The 23774-nt window shown below is 61.9% G+C and overlaps 1 protein-coding gene across 1 annotated transcript; it reads left to right on the top strand.

Moving 5' to 3' along the window:
• The first annotated feature begins 5674 nt into the window (after positions 1-5674).
• On the top strand, positions 5675-22969 carry EML3 (EMAP like 3). Its single transcript, XM_084634750.1, has 24 exons — positions 5675-5871; positions 9546-9713; positions 9947-10034; positions 10427-10870; positions 11378-11491; positions 11943-11971; positions 12147-12182; positions 12559-12682; positions 12958-13107; positions 13408-13477; positions 13751-13861; positions 14312-14407; positions 15013-15147; positions 15310-15448; positions 16297-16448; positions 17831-17956; positions 18234-18365; positions 18662-18729; positions 19041-19129; positions 19380-19477; positions 19741-19828; positions 20068-20166; positions 21444-21574; positions 22150-22969. The coding sequence occupies exons 1-24, from the start codon at positions 5826-5828 to the stop codon at positions 22345-22347; spliced, it is 2931 nt and encodes a 976-aa protein (XP_084490876.1). The 5' UTR covers positions 5675-5825; the 3' UTR covers positions 22348-22969.
• The last annotated feature ends 805 nt before the right edge of the window (positions 22970-23774 follow it).

Below are 23774 nucleotides of genomic sequence, written 5' to 3'. Positions count from 1 at the left end.
CCCCACGCCCTGTCCCCCCCCCCAGTCCCATTCCTCACCCTTCACCCTGCTCCCTGTCCCTCTTCGGTCCCACTCCTCACCCCCCACCCCATGCCCTGTCCCTCTCTGGTCCCACTCTTCAGCCCTCCTCCTACCTCCCCGTCGTTCCCTGCAGCAGGACAGCGGCTCCAGGGGGGTGAGCTTGCCCATAAGCTTGGGGTGCAGTGGAGGGGGGGGGTCCCTCATCTTAAAGCTCCCCCTGCTGAGAATGCCTGGGCCTGCAAGTGGGAAAGGGAGGCAGAGACAGCAGGCTCCCCACTTCCCTGGCAGGCTCTTTTCCTGATGAAGCCCCGTGTGCCAGGAAGGGAGGATCCCCACCCCAGGGCCTCTGTGCAGACCCCAGCGCAGACGCCAGCCCCAGAGCCCCATGCCCAGGGACTCTGGACAGACACCCAGCCCCAGGGAGATGTGCCCTGCAGGGGTCCAAACCCAGAGTCCTGCCCCCTCCCGCTGTCAGGACCCTACCTGCAGTGCCGCCTGTGCGCCGTGGTCCCGGCCGAGTGGCTGTGTGGGAGCCCTGGCCTCACTTGAGCAGGGAGGCTGCCACCCAATGAGGTGCGAGTGGGGCTGGGCCCTCGCGCTATGACTGTGCAGGATCCGGCTCAGCGCCAGCTGGGTTCACACCTTCCACTGGGGGAGCAGTGGGGGGCTCAGATTTGTCCCCAGAGCGGGGCGGCCTTGGAGGGAGCAGGGGGCTCAAGGATGGGACTGTTTAAATTGTGAGCACTCTGGGGCTGAGACTGGGTGTGAGCTCCCCTCATGATGGGGGCTCCCATCTCAGCCAGGGTCTGTGCAGCACCTGTTGCGATGGGGGCCCTGATCTCAACCAGGGTCTGTGCAGCACCTGATGCGATGGGGGCCCTGATCTCAGCTGGGGACTGTGCAGCACCTGATGCGATGGGGGCCCTGATTTCACTCGGAGTCTGTACAGAGCCAGGTGTGACAGGGTCCCTGATCTCACTCGTGTCCCAGGCAGCACTGATGTCATGGGGGCCCTGATCTCCCTCGGGGTCTGTGCAGCGCCTGGCCCTGATCTCAGTCAGTCAGAGATAAATTACAGCAATGTCTCCCAGCCACACAGTGAATTCCAGTCGATCAGTTGGGGGGCGGCTCCCGCGAAGCCCGTGGGGAGTTTCACTTTCAGGATGAATCGGGTCCAGCGTCGCTCTTTGTTGTGGGTATACGGCCCTGGGACTGACGGCCTCAATTCATTTTGAAACCGGGGTGTGTGGGCGCCATTATTACAGCGTGGCCCAGACGACAGCTTTCCTCTGACCGCACCTCCCTCAGCACCAGTTCGGGGCCCTGTCGGTCCCCACTGTGCAGGGAGCAGTCATGTCTCTGGCTCCCTAGGGAGCAGGCGGGGATCCTAGGCTGGGTTCCTTATGGGGCTCAGTACATCAGAGGCACATCAGGACACCCCCCCACTCCCCGGGATCACTGTGAACTTATCGTGAGAGGTGGGCCATTTCTGAAATCTCCATCTCACCCAGTCCAGGGGCAGCTCCCCCTCCCAGGCTGCTGGTTGGGACTAAGGGGCACTGGCAGAGCTGAGTGGGGAGCCCAGGGCTGGGCTAGCAGGGGCTGCGGGTCAGGACTAAGGGGCACTGGCAGGGCAGCATCTCACACACATGTTTGAAATGAGGCTGCTGGATTCTCCACTGTCTACAGCAGGGCCCCATCCCCAATCCTGGCTGGGAGGTTGTAGGGGCTGTATGGGGGGCAGCAGGGGCTCCCAGTCTCACACTGAGCATCCCCTTGGTCTGGGAGAGTTAACCCTTCATGTACCAGTGCTGTGGCTCTGACCTACATCATGGGGCGTCCCGGCTTCCTGTACAGTAACCACAGCTTACAGTGCAGCCGCAGCCTCTCCCCACCTCCCAGTGCCTGCCTGGGGCTCTGCTAGAGATGCCTGCCCCACTCCCCATCAGCAAACCTCCATCCTGCACCAATCCACCCCCTCCCCCAGTCCTGATCCTGTGCCTATCCCCATCTCTCCCACCTCACAGGGTGAGCTGGGCCTTTAAGGGGGTGCGGGGCTCAGCTCCCCAGGTGAGGGGAAGGAGGCCCAGGTCAGGAACCTGGGATGCAGGACTGGCCTGGTGGGTGAGGAAGGGTCTGACGGTAGGATCAGGGCCCTGCCACACCCCACCTAACCCTGATCCTCTTCTCCTGCTCCCAGCCCTGCTTCCACCCCCATCTACCCGGCAGGCACACTCTGACTAGCTCGGCAGGGCGCTGGGTTTCCAGTTGAATCACCCCTGTCGGAGAGAGCCTGGTCCTGACGGTGACACTGGTTGGGGGGGGCAGGAAGTGGGAGCAGCCGCAGCGGGAGCAGCCACCCACGGGACCCATAGCATGGTTTGGGGCCTGCTGGGGGAAATTTGCCCTGACTCAGAGGGAGAGCGGGGCTGGGGGAATGGGATGTTGGGCCCAGGTGAGATCGTGGGCTCTGGGCCTTCCGGGCCCAAATCACAGACACCGCCCCCATTTCCCACTCCCACCCCTTGACTCCCTGCTCATCACCACATGCAGATCCACGATCTCCCCCATATCACACACACAAACCCCTCCCCCACCTTCCTACACATCACACACACAGACCCCCCATCTCCCTCATATCACACAGACCCCCGTCTCCCACATCACACACACAGACCCCCAATCTCGCCCTCATTACACAAACAAATGCCCCCATCTCCCTGCATATCACACACAGACCCCCCATCTCTGCCTCATCACACACACAGACCCCTCATCTCCCTCACATCACACACAGACCCCACATCTCCCCCCAGATCACACACAGACCCCTCATCTCCCCCTTATCACACATACAGAGCCCCCCATCTCCCTCATATCACACACACAGACCCCAATCTCTCCCCACCTCACACACAGACCCCCCATCTCTCCTTCATCACACACACAGACCCCTTTACTCCCCCACATCACACACACAGACCCCCATCTCCCCCCAAATCACACACACAGACCCGTCTCCTCATCATACACCCATCTCTCCCATCTCCCCCACATCACATACCCAGACCCCTCATCTCCTCCATATAATACACACAGACCCCACATCTCCGTTCATATCACAAACACACAGGTGCCCATTCAACCCCCCCATATAGACCCATGTCACACACACTCAGCTCTCCCATCTCTCCCCAGTATGAGATTTCCCCTCCCTCCACAAGCTGTGTGTGTCAGAAGTTAGGCACCCCTGGGCCAGGAGCCAGGGTCACATGTACTATGGTGTGGGTGGGCAGTGCTGTCCCGAGCACCCATGCCCAGTTCTGTCCCATGCCTGGAACTAGGGGCCTGTCTGTCCAGCTCAGCCTGGCACCCAACCCTGTTCTGGCCAGTCTCCCTGGGACCCCCAGGATGTCAGGGTGTGAGGGCTGCAGTGCGATGCCTGCTTCGTGCCATACAGGGGAGCTAGACACACTGAAATAGAAGCCAGGTACCATTGCAGCCCTGGGGGAGGGGTGTCTCTGTCCCCTCTCACCACATTGTGCTGGGTGGGGTGATGGGAGTGTGAATCCTGACACTAGTGCCCTGGGGTGCAGATGCCAGAATCCTGGCACTAGTGCCCTGGGGCATGGATTCCAGTGGGGTGTGTGGGGGGGAATCTGGGGGTGTGAATCCTATTGCTAGTGCCCTGGGGCATGGATCACAGTAGGAGGGTCTGGGGGTTGCTAGTGTCCTGGGTCAGTGGTTCTCAACCAGGGGTACACAAACCCCTGGGGGTACATCAACTCATCTAGATCTGTGTTCTCTACCTGGGGGTGGTGACCCTCAGGAGGGCCACAGGACAGGTACAGGGGGTAACAAGTGCAGGACTGGCATTAGGGGATAACAAGCAGGGCAATTGCTTGGAGCCCCGCAAAGCTAAGTTCCATGCTTCAGCCCTGGGCGGTGGGGCTCAGGCATCAGACAAGGCTGGCAAGTGAAAAACAGGCTAAAGTATCACACTTAAATGTAAGTACAATATTTATATCCAATCAATTTATTCCAATGCGGTATACCCCATACTTATATGGTAAAAATGGGAAAGTAACATTTGTGACACTTCTGTATTTTTATGTCTGATTGTGAAAGCAAGTAGTTTTTAAGTGAGGTGAAACTTGGGGTATGCAAGACAAATCAAAGTCCTGCAAGGGGGACAGTAGGAAAGGTTGAGAGTCACTGCCCTGGGGCACAGATCCCACTGAAGGAAGCTAACAGTGGGAATCCTGGTGCTAGTGGATCCCAGTTGTGTGTGTGTGTGTGGGGGGGGGGGTTGGGATTGTGAATCCCTGGTGCTAGTGTCCTGTGGTGCAGATCCCACTGGGGTGTGTGAATCCTGCCACTAGTGCCCTGGGTGGGGGTGGAGGTTGAATTCTGGCACTTGTGCCCCGGGTCATGGATTCTGGGCCCTGGGGGTGGCTGGGACTGTGTAGTGCCCCGGATCCCACTGGGGGTAGCTGACTGACTCTTCTACCCAGTGGAACCCGTGGCCCCTGGACCAGGCTGGGTGACTGCGTGTCCTGGCAACCAGGCCCTGGCAATGCAACGTCAGCGCTGTGGGGGCCAAGGAAAACAGGAGCCACTTGCTCCAGCCCGGGATTTTCCACCTCCCAGGGCTGCCTGCCCAGCCTGACTACAAACCAGCCAGCTCCAGATACTGGCTGCAGAGCCCCCCTGCCAGGACCCTGCCCCCAGCCCCACCAGATTCTGGCTGCAGAGACCCTCCACACAGACCCTGCCCCCCAACCAGTGCTAGGGGTAAGCAGCTGAAGCAATTCCTTAGGGCCCTCAGCAGCTCAAGGGCCCCCCCATTCGGTTTTTATTATAAGAACTTGCCTGTTTTAGTACTGGGGGGAGGGGAATATTCCTGCCTAGGGCCCCTAGTGGGCTAGCAATGCCACCGCCCCCAGCCCTTGGCTCCTCCAATCCAGAGGTGGATGGGACATTACTATCCGTGCCCAGGTGATCCAGTGCATCCCATATGTGGGGGGCTCCCTCCCATTCAGTGTCACCCCTCACCCTGTTAAGAGGGCTGGGGGGCAGGGTTCCTGGATTCTATCCCGGGCTCAGGGAGGGGAGTAGGGTCTAGTGGTTAGAGCAGGAGGCTGGGCGCCTGGACTCCTGGGTTAATTTTCTGGCGTGAGGAGGAGAGTGGTCTGTGTCTAGTAGTTACTGTGTGTGTGGTGGCGGTGGGCTTGGGAGCCCGGAGCTTAAATTTAAACCCAGCCTGTAGGAGGGGAGTGGGGTCTAGTGGTTGGAGGTGGTGTGTGCTGGGAATCAATGCACCTGGGTTCTGAGAAGGGAGTGGGGTCTAGTTCTGAGAGGGGAGTGGGGTCTAGTTTGTGTGTGAGTGGGTGGGGGTTGTGAGCTAGGACTCCTGGATTCTAGCCTCTGCTCCGGGAAAGGAGTGGCTGTGGGGTCTCGTGGTAGAGGGTACAGGGAGCCAGGACTCCTGGGTCCCCTTCCGTTCCCCACCATGCCCTGTCTCTCTGGGTGCCCTTTCGCCTTTGGGGTCTCTCAGTTCCTGGGCTCTTCGTCCCACAACTCTCACCTCCGGGTTTGTCGCTGGAGTCGCTCGCGGCTCCGGGCAGCGAAGCGTTAACCCCCCCCCCCCCCTGCCTGCCCCTAGCCGGGCGAATCCGGAGTCACACCGGGATCGGGCCCGGGCTGCGAAGGGGAAATGACACGGCGCGCCGCTTCCTGGGGTGGGGGAGCAGCGGCCCCAGCGCTCGCTGCCTCCCTGGCGCTCACACGGCGAGTCGGGGCGCATGGCCCGCGGCGCTATGGACCGGTGCTCGAACCACAGCCCCGCGGGTGAGTGCGGGGGGCCTGGCCAAAGGGCTGGGGCCCGGGGCGGCCCGAGGTGCCAGCTCCCAGGCGCGGCTCCCCCGCGCTCCAGACCGCCCGGGGCCCGTGTTCCGCCCGGGGCCCGCTAGCGGGTCGGGGGCTGGAGGGGGCGCTGTGCGGGTGGGAGCCGGGGGCCTGGCGGGACGGGGACGTGTTGGGGTACATGGGGAGGGTGTGGGGGTGCAATGTGTGCATGGGGTCGGGGTGGGGATACAAGAGTTTGGGGGACCCTGAGAAGGGGGTGTGTTTGGGGGTGTTATGGGGAGAGCATGGCCTGGGGAAGGGGGATGCAGGTGTTTGGGGGTCTATGGGGTGTATTGGCGGGGTGCAGGGGATATTGGTCAGCTGGAGGGTGCTCTGTGTTTGCAGAGGAGTGGGGGTGTTGGCTGCATGGAGGGTTCTTGAGGGTGTGTGGAAAGATGTACTTTGTGTAGGGGGTCTGTGTGGAGGAGAATGCACTGCCTGGGAAGGAGGTGGGGGCTCAGTTATTGGGGGCACTGTGTGTGGAGGGGAGTGGGCTGGGTGGGGGAGGGTGTGTATAAGGAAGGTGCTAGGGTGTGCACAAGAAGGCAGGGGTTGTGTGTGTGTGGGTGCATGTTGTGCTGGGGGGGAGTGGGAAGCTTTTCCTTCTAGGACAGAGTTTGAAATTCCTGTTTTGGGGTCCCCTTCTCTCTGATGCCCCCCCAAATACTCCCAACCTGCCAAACCACCCTTCCCCATTGCACCTTTCTCTCCACAGTGACTCAGCCATAGCTTTATCCATTTCACAGATGGGGGAACTGAGGCTCAGAAAGATCCCTAGGGACACGCACAGAGCTGGGAATAAATCCAAGAGTCTTGGTTCCTAGTGCCCCTCCAACCCACAATACCCCCCTGTCCCGAAGCTGGGGATAGAACCCAGGCAGCCTGGCTCCCGGTCCAGTCCCTTAACTGCAAAGTTGGCCTCCTTCCATCTCTGGACAGGCTGGCCTAGCATCTGCAGTGGGGCTGTGTGCCCCCTCTCTGCAGGATTGTTGGCTCCCCATAGCACCCCTGGTACTGCCTGGAAACATCAGTGCTTCCTCTCCATCCTGAAGCCAGGAGGAAGCTACTGCTTCGGCCCAGATATTGCAACAGCCAGCGCCAAGGCAACCCAGCCCAGAGACATGGGGAAGGGGGGAAGACTGGAGAGTGGGGTGTCAGGTCACTGGTCAGAACTAGGGGGATCAGAGGAGGGAGTTCAGGTAGTGTCTGTCTGGGCTCCTCCCCCAACTCTGCTGCTTTACAGGGCTCCCCTGCCATTGGACCACCAGGCTGGTGGGGCTCCTGGCCTGGGGCTGGCCTTGCCCCACACTCCAAGTCCAAAGGTTGGGTAGCATCATGCACTGGGTCCAAAGGTCCCATCAGTCCTGGCGTCCTGCCCCACCTCACACTGGCAGCTGCTCCCTCAACCCCACCCCTCTCCCCTCCTTATGTGCAGAGGGCCAGGGACTTGGGTCTTGAAAGGGGGGGGGCCTCTCTCTAGCCTGGGTCTGCCCATCAGGGGCACAGAAACTAACAGGTCCCTTTGTCCCCCCCCCTCCAGCTCTAGCCAGTCCCTGCTGGGGTTCATGTTGTAGCACAGATCCCATAGGCACATGGGGCGGGGGCAGAAGACCTCCCCCCACCCTCTCCCCTCGGCCCATGTCCCAGTGGTGGTGGAACTAGGTGGGCTGCGGGTGCTTGAAGTAGTAATAACGAACACCAAAGACCTGGTTTCCATGATTTGCACTGTCAGCACCCCCACTATAAAAATTGTTCCAGCACCCTTGGGCAGTCCCCGTGTCCAGGGAACAGAACCCCTAGGAGGTGCGACCCCAGTGGGGCAGGACCAGGGCTGAGGGCTGGGTTCAGGGGCTTTGTTGGCCGGGGTGTTGGATGTTGGATTCACAAACTCAGGCCCTCCCCCCGGCCCCCCCAATCCCATCTCCCCAGATCCAGGTTGTCCTACTGATGGCACCAGATCCAAGCCCATGTAGACAAATGTGCGGTGGTGGAGGGAAGCCAGGAAATGGGAAAGCACCCAGCTCAGCCCCACACTCCTCCAGGCCTGCCCCCACCAGCTCCAGGCCTATTCCCAAGGCCTGGCCCTGGACCCATCTCCCAAGCTGACCCCTTCTTCTTCTTTGGGTCTATCCCCCAGGCTGGGCCCCTACTGGGCACCTACTCCCCATGGGTGGCTGAGCCCATCTTCCCCATGTCCCCAGCCAGAAGACCTCCACCCCAGCCATGCTTAGTGCCTAGGTAAAGCCCCCGGGCACTGCCCTCCTCTTCCCCCTCCCTGCACCCAAAGCAGGGAGAAAGCTACCATGGGCCCAGAGACTGCAGAACTGAGCGAGATCAGAGTGCTGGGAGACCCCCAGGGCAGCAGCCCCATTCTCCAGCACCCAGTCCTACATCTCCCCCCTGCAGCTGGCAAGGGAGCACCAGGCCCCAAAGGGTTAATGCCAAGCTGAGCACCTCACCCAAAAATGTCACCCAACGTGTTTCCCTGCAGGGAGGTGCCGCTTCCTATGAGGAACTGTGAGAAAAAGCAACTTTGTGGTGTAAGGCGCAGGATGGGTCAAGGATGCCTGGGTTCTAGCCTCAGCTCTGAGGGGGCTGGAGGCTAGTAGTTAGAACAAGGGAGGCTGGGAGCCAGAGTTCTTGGGTTCTAGCCCAGCTCTGGAAGGGAAATGATGGGGTCCCGTGGTGCCCAGCCCAGCCAAGTGTGCCCAGCCCCTCCCTGTCTGGTGCTTGGCCTGCCCAACTCCTGGCTTTCCTGATCAGCATCTTGCCAGGCTTCCCCCCCACACACACACACAGTTGCCCTCCCCTCTCTGGCTGGGGCTGGGCTGTCAGGCGGGCGCCTGGCGGGGAGTTGTAAATGCCATTGAGAAAGCAGCTTTGTGTTTGGCTGGGGCTGCAGCTCCCTAGGGACAAAGCAGGGCCTGTCCAGGGCTGGGGGTGTGGGGCAGTGGGGGTGGATGTCATCAGCCTATCATGCTGCAGTCTGCTCAGAGAGCTGCCCCAAGTGTGTGTGTGTGTGGGGGGGTACCCTCTGGGGCAGGATCCCATTCCCTCTAGCCCTGCACAGGGCCCCCAGCCCTTTTCATCCTGGGCTTCCTGTTCCTCCTCAATCCTCCATGTGGGGACTCATCCGCTGGGGCTGGCCTGGGTAGAAGTAGGGCTCTGGTCCTCGCCCCATGCAGCAGGCAGTGTCGGGGTGGGGAGTGGCCCCAGTGAGCAGGCGGTGTCCAGCCCCTTCTCCCTGGCATCAGCTTCCCTGTCTCTCGGGATTGGGTGTTAAGGGTCTTCAGGGCTCCATTCCATGTGAGGAGGTTAGAGGAGGGGGGTTGGGAGCCAGGACTTCTGGGTTCTGTCCCTGCTCTGGGAGGGGAGTGGGGTCTAGTGATTAGAGCAGGGGCTTGTAAGTCAGGACTCCTGGGTTCTATCCCCAGCTCTGGGAATTGCATGGGGTCTAGCGAGTTAGAGCAGCAGGGGGCTGTGGGTCAGGACTCCTGGGTTCTGTCCCCACTCTGGGAGGGGCATTGGGTCTAGTGATTAGAGCAGGGGACCTGGTTTGGGGGGCAGGAACCTGCCCAAGTGGCTGGAGCTAACGATTCTGATGCTGCCCCTGCTAGATGAGACCATCTCAGCCCTGCGCCCCGACCGGTTGGCCAGTCTGGAGCTCCGGCTGCAGAGCCAGGAGGAGGAGCTGATGCTGGTGAAATCGGCACTGGCTGATGCGCTGCGGAGACTCAGCCTCTACGACCAGCAGATCCCACTCCTCACGCAGCAGCTACTGTCAGGTGGGACACACAGGAACTGGGATAGGAGTCTAGCAGGAGGCGCTGCAGGGAGCAGGGCAGGAGCGCTGGCTGTGGGCAGAGCTCTGGGTTATTCCAGCCCCAGGCTCTCCCAGAAGAGGGCGCTGTAGGGCCCAGGGCAGGAGCAGTCAGGGCACTGTGGAGGGCAGCGTTAGTGCCATCTGGGGAGTTGGAGTTTCCCTTGGGGCTGATATTTCTCTGTCATTTCCCTGCAGCGAATGATGCTGTCCCGGACACCCGGCTGTTCCTGGATCCTTCGCTGGGCCATGGGACATCCTGGATCCCACTGACCGCCAGCTGCAGGTATCACCCAGGCTGTGCCCCCACCCTGGCGCAGGGACCCTAGGAACTTCTGGACCAGGGACAGGGAGGGGGCCGGGGCCAGAGCCAGGGCCATGAGGCAGGCATGACCCTGAGGTTCAGGATCGGTACTGAGGGGGGAGGGAGTGCCAGGTTCTGGGGAGGGGACCCCAGGGCAAGCCCCCCGATGGGAGTGAAGAGGGAATGCAGGGCAGTGGGGGTGTTTTTGGGGAGACAGTAGGCAGAGGCCATGGGGTCAGGTCTGGGGAACTGGAGGGTAAGAGGTTTTGGGGAGGGCAGTGTGGTCAGGTTGAGGGGGGTGAGGTGGGCACTTGAGGGGCCTCCCACCCCATGGGGCGTTCTCTCAGCCCATGCTGTGGTGCTTTGGTTCACAGCCCAGTGCTCGCATCGGGAGTCGTGTGCCATGAGGAGTTGGGTGCAGGGCGCCCACCGGGAGCCCCCATCAGCACCGGGACCCAGACTGATGAGTCGGCCTTGCTGGGCGTGAAGTGGGGCTGGAGCTCTCCAGGGATCGGGCTTGAGTCAGAAGAGCCAAATGCCCTGGGGATGCCTCACAGTCCACTAGGCCTGCCCCAGCCAGCCTCAGCCCCTGACATACTGGGAGCAGGGCCCCCCCAGGACTCCTCCGAGCCTCCCCATGACTGTGAAGCAGCCGCCCCACTCCAGGGCAGTGCAAATGGCAGCCAGCCCCCTGAGAGTCAGCTCCACAGGGAGGAGATGCTATCCCCAGAGCCCCCATCCGAGGGGAGCAGCAGCAGCAGCGCCGCAGCCTCCCCGGTGCCAGCGGTCCATGCCCTGAAAGGCACCAGGAAAGAGCTGTGAGTGGGGCACGGAGGGGGCACCCGGACACCTGGGCTCGAGTGTCAGCTCTCGGAGGGGAGTGGGATCTAGTGGTTAGAACAGATGTGTGGGAGCCAGGGCTCTGAATGGGGATTGGGCTCTAGTAGGTGAGTGTGTGTTTACAGGGGCCAGAAGGTGGGGGGGGGGAAGGAAGCTGTCTGGGAACCAGGATTCCTGGGCTCTGTTTCCAGTTGATGTGTCCAGCCGCATCCCCCAGTGCAGCCTGAACTATGGGGCTGGTAAAATTAGATTCTGTCTGTGTCTTAGGCCCCCCACACGGGGGGAGCTGGGGTGGGGAGATCCTCATTGGGAATCGCTGAACGAAGGGCCCCATTCTCACCTTTGCCGGAGATGGGGCGTGGGTGGATTGATGTGGGAAAAGGGAGTTCATGTGCGGGTGCCCTGGCCTTGGGGAGCTGGGGGATGGCTCATGCTGACCCCCACCCAGTGCATGTAGTTAACCTGACTGCTCCCTCTCCCACCAGCCTGCGAAGGAACAGCTCCTCCGACAAGCCCGACAAGGCCAAGGCCCGGCAGCGCCTTAGCAAGAAGGCAGCATCCTCCGCCAACCTGCTCACACGCTCCAGCAGCCTGGAGAAGTAGGGACACTCCAACACCCCCCCGAACCAGTGCCCCTTGCTGGGAACAGCCCCCCACTCCCTGCGGCGATTCCTGCTGGGAACGGCCCCCACCACGCACACCCTGCCGCCCCGCAGCGATCCCTGCTGGGAACGGCCCCCACCACGCACACCCTGCCGCCCCGCAGCGATCCCTGCTGGGAACGGCCCCCACCACGCACATCCTGCCCCCCGCAGCGATCCCTGCTGGGAACGGCCCCCACCACGCACATCCTGCCCCCCGCAGCGATCCCTGCTGGGAACGGCCCCCACCACGCACATCCTGCCCCCCGCTATGATGCCTTCTGGAACACGCCCCCCCCACCCCCACACACACTGCTGCATAGAGCTCCCCCTGCTCCACTCCCCACAGTTAGAGCCAGAGCCCACTCCCTACAGCCCCCCCTGCTGATGCTCTGCTTTTCCCTTCTAGCCGGATGAAGGACCCTAACCTGAGCCCAGGTGAGCTGTGGGGAAGCTGAGTGGTGATCAGTGCCCGGGGGGTGTCATTCCACTGGTGCCAGTGCCCTGGGCAGTGTGGGGAGGGCAAGTGTGGAGGGAATTCAGCCCCTTGCCCTGGTCCTTTGTCCTGCCACACATGGCCCCAAATCTCTTGACGCTCCCTGTTTCCTTGCAGGGCCCTTGGGGTCTCGGCGTGGAACCTACAACCTTGGTGAGGCTGCTGGGGCAGGCATTGGAGGCTGCCCTGGGTGGCTGGAGCCACAGGGGGATGGGTCTCAAAGCATGTTTTTGATGGGGCTTGTGAGATGATGTACCCGGGGGCTGGGTGCCTGCGGGGGGGAGGGAGCAGCCCAGGGGATGGTGTTGTGGGAGCTCGGGTGTGTGGGACTGGTGCACGGGATGGAGTGTGGGGGGGTTGGGTGGAGCCTGGGGGGTGGGACGGCCTGGGAGTGTGGCGCTTTTGGGGGATGGGGTGGGTGGAGGTGGCAGGGGGCTGGATGTGGTGGGCATGGGCAGGCTGCATGGGATGAGCCTGGGGGGTGGTGCTGGCTGTGACCTGTCTCCCTCCCACCCCCGCTATCCCCCAGAGGGCCTCTCGATCAAGATGTTCCTGCGGGGCCGGCCCATCACCATGTACATCCCATCGGGCATCTCCCACTATGAGGAGCTGCGTGCGGAGCTGCCTCCTGAGCACCTGCAGCTCGACTGGGTGTATCCTTCAGCCGGGCAAAGCCCCCCTCCCACAGCCCGCTCCTGCCCTGCCCCAGGCAGCACAGCTCCCCCTAGAGCACGATGTCCCCTGCTCCCTCCAGAGAGCGCTGTGCTGCCCCTCACCCCCAGGGTGCGCTGTGTCCCCCCTCCAAAGGGCGCTGTGCCCCTGGCCTCCCCGCCCCCACAGGGTGTACTGTGTCCCTCTGTTTCCCCAGCCCTGGGGCTGGCTGGCGGCCCCCTCGCTCCCCTCTGTGCTCCTTGACGGGCCCGCCCAGCTATGGGTACCGCGGCCGGGACAGCCGCTCCAATCTTTACGTCCTGGCCTCAGGGGAGCTGGTTTACTTCATCGCCTGCGTGGTGGTGCTGTACCACATCCAGGGCCGCAGCCAGCGCCATTACCTGCGCCACACTGACTGCGTGCGATGGTGAGCGCCCGGGGCAGCGCGCCAGGGGGCGGGTTGTGGACCGATGGCCAGGGCCTGGGGGGCGCTGGCTGCGAGAGATGGGGAGTACGCTGGGGCACAGAGTGGCTGGGGAGCACCAACTATGTCGGAGGGAGCGTACATGGGGGCACGGACTGAAGTGGAGACCCAGGCGAGGGCACAGGGGTCGCCCACTGCGGCAAGGGCACGTGGGGGGGGGGGTCCCAGGCTGGTCTCTCCACCCTGGCTGTGGCCCCTGAGTTTTTGAGCCGATAACCGCCTCCCCCCATCTCTCCCCTGCAGCCTGGCTGTGCATCCCGACAGAGTGCGTGTGGCCACAGGGCAGACTGCTGGCGTGGACAAGGATGGCAAGGTACCCACCAAGGGGGGACGGATCCTGCAGGGCTGTCCCAGAGTGGGATTTAGGGGAGTCCCACTGAGCCAGCTTCCTGGAGAGCCGGGTGAGAAACCCTGCCACGCCCTGGGCTCTGGCCCCGCAGGGTGGGGAGAGCAGGGGTCTCAGTGCAGGAGGCCAGACTTACCACAGGGTCCCTGTCCACGAGGCCCTGCCTCCTGGGACCTGCCCCCCAAGTCCCTGACACCCCCCACCTCCTGTGTCTGTCCTGACCCATCTCCTCTCTTGCAGCCCCTGCAGCCCTTCGTTCACATCTGGGACTCCTCCACGCTGCTCACCCTGCAGCAGATTGGCCTGGGGAGCTTTGAGCGAGGCGTTGGCTCCCTTGCCTTCTCCACTGCTGTGAGTCCAAGTGCTAGCCCTGCCCCCGCTCGGTTCCCTGCCTCACGTCTCCCATCACCCTGCCCTCCCTTTCTCCACCCCCAACTCAGATCCCTGCCCCACACTCTCCCATTGCCCCACCTCAGCTTGGATCCTTCCTTGCCCCCTTGGGCTCTTGCGGGGCAGGACTCCCTCAGGACAGCCTGACAGGAGGTGAACCCGGCTGGAGTGCCCCCAATTCCCCCTCCCCTCCCAGTCCTTGTCAGCCCTGGCTGTGCTGCGGGCCTGGGCTGTGCAGTCGTGGTGGGGAGGGGGGATTGGGGGGGGAATTTGGAGGGGGTGGGGAGGGAATTTGTGTCCCCTATCCAGACCCCCCACATCCCTTTGCATGTTCCCTATGCCCCTGTGTCCGCATATTCCATTCTTGAGGAGCCCCCATTGGCAACTGTCCTTCCCGGCTGCCATCTGCAGGACCAGGGGGCCTATCTGTGCGTGGTGGACGACTCCAACGAACACATGCTGTCAGTATGGGACTGTGCCCGTGGCACCAAGCAGGCCGAGATCAAGGTGAGCCAGGGGGCAGACCCAAGGCTGCATAGCATTGCAGGGGTGGGGGGACCACAAGGAACAGAACCCAGGAGTCCTGACTCCAAGCCCCCATCCCTGCTCTCAGCCACTAGCTCCCACTCCCCTCCCAGAGCTGGGAAGAGAACCCAGGCGTCCGGGCTGCAGCCCCCACTCTCCTTCACTGGGTGACGCTGCAGTGCTGCTCCTGCTTTTTGGGTGCTGTCTCCATGGCAACCTGTACATATGTGGGGAGCTGAGGTCATTGTGCTTCCCCCACCACCACCACGCAGGGACCCTGGGCTGGGCCAAGGGTCTGAGTCTGGGCTGTGCATCGATCTCCCTTCCCTGGGGATGGAGCTGGCCGCAGAAGGAGGACCCCCCTGGGGTAGAGGTGCCACCCAAAACTCAGCAAGGGACCCCCCCAGCCCATGGGCGTCCCCCTGCCCCTGGTGCCATCCACTGGTGGGAGAGGAGCAATGAGGGGTCTCCCCATCCCCACCCTTGGGGACCCCACACAGAATCCTGCTGGGCACCCACAATCCCCACATGTCCCTGTCCCTCCAGTTGCCCCCTGTCCTGTCATGCCTCTTCTCTCCCCTCTCCAGAGCACCAACGAGTCCGTGTTCACGGTGGAGTTCAACCCCCAGGACAGTAGCAACTTCATCACCAGTGGGAAATCCCACGTCTACTTCTGGACCTGGAGTGGCAGCACCCTGAGCAAGAAGCAGGGCATCTTCGGGGTGAGGGGCTGGGGGCTGGCTGGAGGGGGCAGTTCTCAGCCGGGTCAGGGGCCTGTGCTGAACCTGGCTGGGGAAGGACTCTGGGCTCAGCCTGTGAGGAGTTGAGCCTGGCTGCCCCGAGAGCACCCCCCTCAATTCACTTCTCTCCCCCCCCATTTCTAGAAGTACAAGAAGCCCAAGTTCATCCAGTGCTTTCTGTTTGATGCCAATGGGGATGTGCTGACGGGGGACTCAGAGGGGAATATCCTGACCTGGGCGCGCACGGCTGCCGACATCCGCACACTGGGCAAGGGCGCCAAAGGTATTGGGGAGATGGGGGGGGGCTGCAGCTGCACAGACCCCTGGACTGGGGGGAGGCCTGCACAGACCCCTGGGCTTGGGGGCAGGGATCCCTGGGCTGCGGTGAGGCCTGCACAGACCCCTGGTCTTGGGGGCAGGGATCCCTGGGCTGGGGGGAGGCCTGCACGGATCCCTGGGCTTGGGGGCAGGGATCCCTGGGCTGGGGGGAGGCCTGCACGGATCCCTGGGCTTGGGGGCAGGGACCCCTGGGCTGGGGGGAGGCCTGCACGGATCCCTGGGCTTGGGGGCAGGGACCCCTGGGCTGGGGGGAGGCCTGCACAGACCCCTGGGCTGGAGAGCAGGGACCCCTGGACTGGGGGGAGGCCTGCACAGACCCCTGGGCTAGGGGCAGGGATCCCTGGGCTGGGGGGAGGCCTGCACAGACCCCTCGGCTTGGGGGCAGGGATCCCTGGGCTGCGGGGAGGCCTGCACAGACCCCTCGGCTTGGGGGCAGGGATCCCTGGGCTGGGGGGAGGCCTGCACAGACCCCTGGGCTTGGGGTCAGGGATCCCTGGGCTGGGGGGTGGCCTGCACAGACCCCTGGGCTTGGGGTCAGGGATCCCTGGGCTGGGGGGAGGCCTGCACAGACCCCTGGGCTTGGGGGCAGGGATCCCTGGGCTGGGGGGAGGCCTGCACAGACCCCTGGGCTTGGAGGCCGGGACCCCTGGGCTGGGGGGAGGCCTGCACAAACCCCTGGGCTGGGGCGGGTGAGAGTGGAGGGGACCTGGAGTGGAGGGATGCAGGGACCCCCCTGGGCTGGGAGGGGTCGGGGGGAGAGGGCCCAGCAATGACCCCACCACCCCATTGCAGAGACCTACCAGATCGGGCATCAGACCCGGGCACACGAAGGGAGCATCTTCTCGCTCTGCTTGCGGCGCGACGGCTCAGTGCTGAGTGGGGGTGGGAAGGACCGGCGCCTTGTGCACTGGAGCCCCAGCCTTGCCCTGCTTCAGGAGGTGGAGGTGAGGGGGGAGTCCGATGGGCTCAGATCCAAAGCGGGAACAGGGCAGTGGTCCTTGGGGTGGCATCTGCATGGGACTGGGGTGAGGGTGAGCATGGGGGATCCACAGGGGATTGTAGGAGGCAGGGATGGGGTCAGAATCTGCTAGTGTTGGAGGGGGGATGGGCAGGGGGATCTGTGGGGAGGGTTGGGTCTATGCAGGCGTTGGGCAAGGGGATCTGCGTTTGGACATGGAGATGGATGGGGATTTGCCTGCAGGATCTGTTGGCAGAGCAGCAGGGGAGGTGTCTGGGGGTCGGAGAGGGGTCTGTAGTGGGGGGGCGGGTGTCACGAAGTCACCGGGCAATGCTCTGGAACTATTTCATATGAAGCCATCCAGGACTCTGGGGAAGCCTCCTTTCTCTGAGCAGACTGTCTCCAGGGCAAGAAGCTTACACAACTTCCACCTTCCTGGGTCTGACCTCAAAGCATTTAGCTTCCCCTTCCACACCATGCGCTTCCTGCAGCAATTCTGCACAGGTGGGGCTCCTGAGGAAGCCAGAGGGCCCTGCACCCCAACTCCACTGTCAGATGGGACTCTCAGCCAGCCAGTAAAACGGAAGGTTTATTAGTTGACAGGAACACAGAATTTGTTAGCAGAGAAATCGGTGACTTTCAGACAAGTCCAACTTGGGAAGTCTTGGACCAGAAGCCCTAGACTCCCCCCCTTCCAGTCCCCCCAAGCAGACTGCCAGCTTCCAGCAACCTGACCTCAGACACCCCCATTGATCCTCCTCCTCTTTGTCTCACTTCCTGGGCAGTCACCTGGTTGCATCCCCCTCCTGGGTCTCCGGTTATGAAGGGCACTGGTTATATGTGCAGGCAGCTGGAGCAGCCTCACCTGCCCCAGAGGTCTCAGCCAAAGTCACACACCCCTATTCCCACCACCGAGGTATTGGTGCAGCACACAGGGAAACTGAGGCACACACAGTATTCATGCAAAACAGTAAAACTCACATACAACATAACAAGGGAAAATCTCCACTTTCTGACAGTGGGCAGGAAGTGTTTGAGGGGTCAGTGAGGGGGCTGTAGTGGGTGCGGGTGGGGATCTGCAGGGGTGGGCAGGGGGTGTCTGGAGGGTTGGTGAGGGGGCTGCAGGAGCTGGGGATCTGTGGGGGGCATGGTTGGAAAACTATAGAAGTCATGGGTAGGAGCTCAGGATCTGCCGGAGGCGTGTCCGGGGTGCAGCAGGAGGCTGTGGGTGGGAGGAGGGGGGATCTGCCGGAGGGGAAGAGGTCTGTAGGAGTCATGGGTGGGGATCAGGATCTGCAGTGAGCATGTGGGGGGATCTGTGGCTCCTGCTGTCCCCACCCTGCTCAGTCAGCCCCTTGTGCCCCCCAGATCCCGGAGCAGTTTGGGGCTGTGCGCACCATTGTCGAGGGCCCCGGGGCTGAGCTGCTGGTTGGGACTACGCGCAACGCGCTGCTCAGGGGCAGTCTGGCTGCTGGCTTCACCCCCATTATCCAGGTGAGCGGGGAGCTGGGGAGCCTTGGGGCTACAGAGACTGAGGGGCTGTGGGAGGGCTTGGGAAAGGGAGGGGATATGGGGAGGATTATGGGGGTGCAGCAGGGTGGGGGGTGCTTGGGAAAGCAGGGGGCCCTCTGGAGTGGCAAGGGGGACAGATGGGTTGGGGACTGGGGAGCAGTGGGGGGGAGGGAGAGATGGGATTGAGGTCATGGACAGCAGCGTACAACAGGGTGAGCTAGGTCCCCGCCTGTCCCCCTCAGGCTTTCCTTGGTTTCAGGGTCACACGGACGAGCTGTGGGGCTTGGCCACCCACCCCTCACGGAGCCTCTTCCTCACCTGCGGGCATGACAGGCAGGTCTGCATGTGGGACAGCGGGGAGCACACGGCGGCCTGGAGCCTCACCCTGGAGGTACCGCCCTGGGGGGAATGGGGGGGGGTTCACGGCAGCCTGGAGCCTCACCCTGAAGGTACCATCCTGAGGGGGATGGGGAATGCAGTGGGCTGGATCCTCCCCTTGGAGGTACCGCCCCAGGGGGGATGGGGAACGCAGTGGGCTGGAGCCTCCCCCTGGAGTTACCACCCTGGTGGGGATGGGGGATGCAATGGGCTGGAGCCTCACCTTGGAGGTACTGCCTGAGGAGGTGGGGTGGGGTGGGGTGGGTAGGAGGAGGGTCAAGATCCTTACAGGGTGTGTCTCCCCCGCAGGAGACCGGGCTCTGCGCTGATTTCCACCCCAGTGGCCGGGTGGTGGCTGTAGGACTCAACACTGGACGGTAACTCTCTCTCCACTCCACCCCCCCCATTGCCCCCATTCTGGCCCCTCAGGGGGTGCTGGGGAAGCCCTTCCCACCCCACTGGAGTCACACCCAAAGGGGTTGAGGGGCTACTGGTGGCCCTGCAAGCAGGACCCTGAGATTTGGGGCTGTGACCCCCACTCCCTGAATCTGGCCCCCTGGGGTTAAGGGTTTGCCCCCAGGGTCGGAAACCCCCCCTCTGTTGCCCCTTCTCCCCGGGGCGGGGTTCTCTCTCTGTGTCTGCACATCCGGTGCCACGGGAGCTCTGACCCCCTCCTGTGCCCCCCCAGGTGGCTGGTGCTGGACACAGAGACACGGCAGGTGCTGTCAGGGGGCTCAGACGGGAACGAGCAGCTCTCAGTGGTGCGCTATTCACCAGGTCAGACCCCCCTCCCTTCCCCTGCAGGCCCCATTCCCACCAGGTTTCTCCCCCACTGCAGCTCTGGCTCCCTCCGTCCCTCACCACTCCATGGCCCCATTCCCACCCCATCTTCCCCACGTTGTAGAGACAGCAAGTTCTTCCCATTCTCCCCATCCCCCATGGCTCTGTTTCCACCACCTCCTCTGCCCCCCTTTTGCAGCTGCCCCCCACGTGGCCCCTTCCCACCTCTCTTTTCTCCCCCTTGCAGACGGTGAGTTCCTGGCCATCGGCTCCCACGACAACTTCATCTACATCTACAGCGTGGGGGAGGGGGAACGCAAGTACAGCCGTTTCGGCCGCTGCACGGTGAGGGGGGGCCAAGGAGAGAGGGCTGCCAGGAGGAGGCTGGGGAGGATGGGGCTACTGGGATGGTGGAGGAGGTCACTGGACCAAAGGTGGAGGAGGGAAGGGGAGAGGGTCTCTGGGAGATGAGGGGCGGGTCCTGGGATCGAGGGGGGTGTATGATTTCAGGCCCCTGGATTGTGCCCCCTTGAGAGGTGCCTGAGGCTGGGCTGGGGGGATCCTTGAGTAACTGGCTTTGATGCCCCTGTTCTTCCCCCTCCGCCCAGGGACACTCCAGCTTCATCACCCACCTGGACTGGTCCAAGGACAGCAAGTTCATCATGTCCAACTCGGGAGACTACGAGATCCTCTACTGTGAGTGCCGGGAATGGGGGTGCTCAGGAGCCCGTCACCCTGGTGCCTGGGCGTGAGTCGCCCTCGTTGTGCATGGGCCTGTCCATAAGCTTCCGTCATGGGTGGAGGTGGCTCTGGTGACCTGGGACAAGTGTGTGTGTCGTTCCTTGAGTACCTGTGGCTGGGAGCCGTGCCCCCATGAGGCAGTGCCTGTTTCTGCAGTGGGACCCTAACCCCGCGTCTCTCTCCCCGGTGTGCAGGGGATGTGGCTGGCGGCTGCAAGCTGTTGAGGAATCGCTTTGAGAGCCGCGACCGGGAGTGGGCGTCATACACCTGCGTGCTGGGCTTCCACGTTTTTGGTGAGGGTTGGGGCCCATGGGATGTGGGGGGAGAGGGCGAGCGTCGGGGTACGAAGGGTCCCTGGGAGAAGGGAGAGAGAAGAGTGTAGCTGGGGGGAAAGCGGTCCCAGGGGCTCTGAGAGCCATGGTCAGGAAGGAGCACTAGCATGTCATAGAATCAATCATAGAATATCAGGGTTGGAAGGGACCTCAGGAGGTCATCTAGTCCAACCCCCTGCTCAAAGCAGGACCAATCCCCAACTAAATCATCCCAGCCAGGGCTTTGTCAAGCCTGACCTTAAAAACTTCTAAGGAAGGAGATTCCACCACCTCCCTAGGTAACGCCTTCCAGTGTTTCACCACCCTCCTAGTGAAAAAGTTTTTCCTAATATCCAACCTAAATCTCCCCCACTGCAACTTGAGACCATTACTCCTTGTTCTGTCATCTGCTACCACTGAGAACAGTCTAGATCCATCCTCTTTGGAACCCCCTTTCAGGTAGTTGAAAGCAGTTATCAAATCCCGCCTCATTCTTCTCTTCCGCAGACTAAACATCCCCAGTTCCCTCAGCCTCTCCTCATAACTCATGTGTTCCAGTCCCCTAATCATTTTTGTTGCCCTTTGTTGGACTCTTTCCAATTTTTCCACATCCTTCTTGTAGTGTGGGGCCCAAAACTGGACACAGTACTTCAGATGAGGCCTCACCAGTGTCGAATAGCGGGGAACGATCATGTCCCTCGATCTGCTGGCAATGCCCCTACTTATACATCCCAAAATGCCATTGGCCTTTTTGGCAACAAGGGCACACTGTTGACTCATATCCAGCTTCTCATCCACTGTAACCCCTAGGTTCTTTTCTGCAGAACTGCTGCCTAGCCATTCGGTCCCTAGTCTGTAGCTGTGCATTGGATTCTTCCGTCCTAAGTGCAGGACTCTGCACTTGTCCTTGTTGAACCTCATCAGATTTCTTTTGGCCCAATCCTCCAATTTGTCTAGGTCTCTCTGTATCCTATCCCTACCCTCCAGCGTATCTACCTCTCCTCCCAGTTTAGTGTCATCTGCAGACTTGCTGAGGGTGCAATCCACACCATCCTCCAGATCATTTATGAAGATATTGAACAAAACCGGCCCGAGGACCAACCCTTGGGGCACTCCGCTTGATACCGGCTGCCAACTAGACATGGAGCCATTGATCACTACCCGTTGAGCCCGACAATCTAGCCAGCTTTCTATCCACCTTATAGTCCATTCATCTAGCCCATACTTCTTTAACTTGCTGTCGTGTCTCTCCCATGCAGGTGTGTGGCCGGACGGCTCGGATGGCACAGACATCAATTCCCTGTGCCGCTCCCACAATGAGCGTGTAGTCGCTGTGGCAGATGACTTCTGCAAGGTGCATCTGTTCCAGTACCCCTGTGCCAGGGCCAAGGTGAGACTGGTAGGGATTGGGGGGTTAACCCTGTGCCAGGGCCAAGCTGAGACTGGCAGGGATGGGGGGTTAACCCCTGTGCCAGGACTGAAGTGAGACTGGCAGGGAAGGGGAGTTAAACCTGTGCCAGGGCCAAAATGAGACTGGTGGGGTGGGATTAACCCCTGACCCCAGGGCCGAGGTGAGAGGAGGCATGAAGGGGGTAGGGTGGAAGATTAACTAGGGATTTTGTCTGCCCCTTTTCCCATTGGCTGGGGACTGCCCTGATGGTTCGGGGTGTGGGGATGCCCAGGGGGTCTTGCGCAGGGAACTGGGGACTCTGAGGGGACATCCCAGGGGATCAGGGAGTCTCTGTAGGATCTTGGGCAGGGGAATGGGGTATCTCTGGGGGTTCTGAGTGGGGTGGGGGGGGTCTCAACTGGGGTATCAGTTGTGGTTCTGGGAGGTTCTGGGGGTAGTGGCAGAGCCCAAGGGCCTTGACCAGGGGCTTAGGGAACACTCTGGAGGTTCTGGGTGGGGTGGGAGACCATTGGCAGCGCCCACGCCTGACCCCACTCCCTTGTTCTCTCTTGCAGGCACCCAGCCACGTGTATGGGGGCCACGGGAGCCACGTGACTAATGTGCGCTTCACGAATGATGACAGCCACCTGGTCTCACTGGGGGGCAAGGACACCAGCATCTTCCAGTGGCGGGTGCTGGGAGGCAGCCTCCCCCACAGCTGCTCGCTCTCCTCTGCCTCCCTCTCTTCCCAGGAGGCTGGGGGCTGCGCCTGAGCTGGAGACACTGCAGGGACCAAGCCTCATTGCCTGTGGGCCTGGACAGCCCTGGCACATGGATCCCAGCGAGCCAGGCCCAGCCAGAGGGTTCCCCCACCCCCTGGGACTAACGCGTGCTAATAATGCGACCTGCTTCATTAACACTGGGGGGCAGGCCTGGATTCTGTTCAGGGCCCAGCACAGGTCAGAGTGGTGGGGCAGGGCCGAGGGCCTGTTGGCAGCTCCCACCACCAGGGCCCAGGGGCTCAGCTGGGAGGGTGCTGGGATTGGGGCTCTTGCCTTGAAGTCCTCATTGCATGAGGGCTGGGGCCGGGGGGTGTCTGGCAGGGGAACTTATGGGGTTAGGGGAACCATGTGGGTGTTAATGGAGGCAGCCTATCTTTAGGGCTGGGGCTGTCCCTTATCTACCCTCACTCCGTTCCCAGAACATGTGTACGATGGGGCCTGTCCACCTGGGGACACTCTCTCCCTCCAGGGGCCTGAGGGCTGACCCCAATGCTGGGACCAAGCCTGGAGAAGCAGGACACTGCTCTCCCCGCTTCGTTTACATTCCCGGCTGCGCCAGAGCAGCAAGACGCTGAACACTGTGAGAGGCAGCAATAAAGCCTTGGCATCAGGGGCTGGGCTCCTGTCTCCTTCCTGTCAGGGTTGGGGAGTAGGCACACAGCAGTGGTACGGGGTGGGGGGCATAAGGCTGTGGGCAGGGGCCACAGCAGTGGGGTGGGGGAGAGGAAGGCATGCTAGGGGCAGCAGAGGGTGGGGCTAGCCTGCGTTAGGATGGTACAGTGCAGGGATCACTGTTAACACCGCCCTGAGGATGTGGGGGAGGGGGGAGCATGCTGAGGCTTTGGTTCCAGAGTCGGGGGAGAGGGAAATAAGGGATTTAGCTCCCCAGGTCTAGTGAGATACAGAGAGGACATCTCTGCCTCTCTGCTGGGGCTCTGTCGTTTCTACATGGCAGGACCCTGGAATTAGTGCAATGGTGCCCCACCCCAGAGGTGGCTGCATCTCACCTTTGGATGCAGGATCCCCCTGCAATCAGTGGATTCCTGAGTATAAGGGGTCAATTAGTGACTATTTTGGGCTGCACAGCTGTAAATTTGCATATGTACATGTATGCAAATAACCCTAATGCGGTTGAGGCTGCTGGGAATTGCCCCTTGTTCCAGGGGCAGCCTTGCTGCAGAGCCCATCGAAGAGGAAAAGGTTAAAAACCCTGCGCTGGGGTCTCCCTCCGGAAAGGCCCGAGCGGGGAAGCCTCTGTCCGGAAATAGCCGAATGCTGCAGTCTCCGGATTTATCCGAAGGTCTCCGGCCATCAGGACCGGAATCACTGGCCGGAAGGAACGGGTCGCCGGGAGGCTGTCGTCGGCGCTGCCCGAAGCGTCTCCAGGTGTTTCCGGAAAGAGCCGAACATTTCCGGAG

The sequence above is a fragment of the Lepidochelys olivacea genome, assembly GCF_965140295.1.
Source record: "Lepidochelys olivacea isolate rLepOli2 genome assembly, chromosome: 7".
In the NCBI taxonomy this organism is placed as follows: domain Eukaryota; kingdom Metazoa; phylum Chordata; order Testudines; family Cheloniidae; genus Lepidochelys; species Lepidochelys olivacea.
The sequence above is the reverse complement of the archived record's forward strand: the minus strand, read 5'-3'. Positions and strand labels throughout refer to the sequence as shown.

Coding starts and splice junctions, on each gene's coding strand:
- EML3 (XM_084634750.1), top strand. CDS start 5,826: ATGGCCCGCGGCGCTATGGACCGGTGCTCGAACCACAGCCCCGCGG. Junction 12,683..12,957: donor CACCTGCAGCTCGACTGGGT/GTATCCTTCAGC, acceptor GGGCCCGCCCAG/CTATGGGTACCGCGGCCGGG. Junction 15,449..16,296: donor ACTGGGCAAGGGCGCCAAAG/GTATTGGGGAGA, acceptor ACCCCATTGCAG/AGACCTACCAGATCGGGCAT.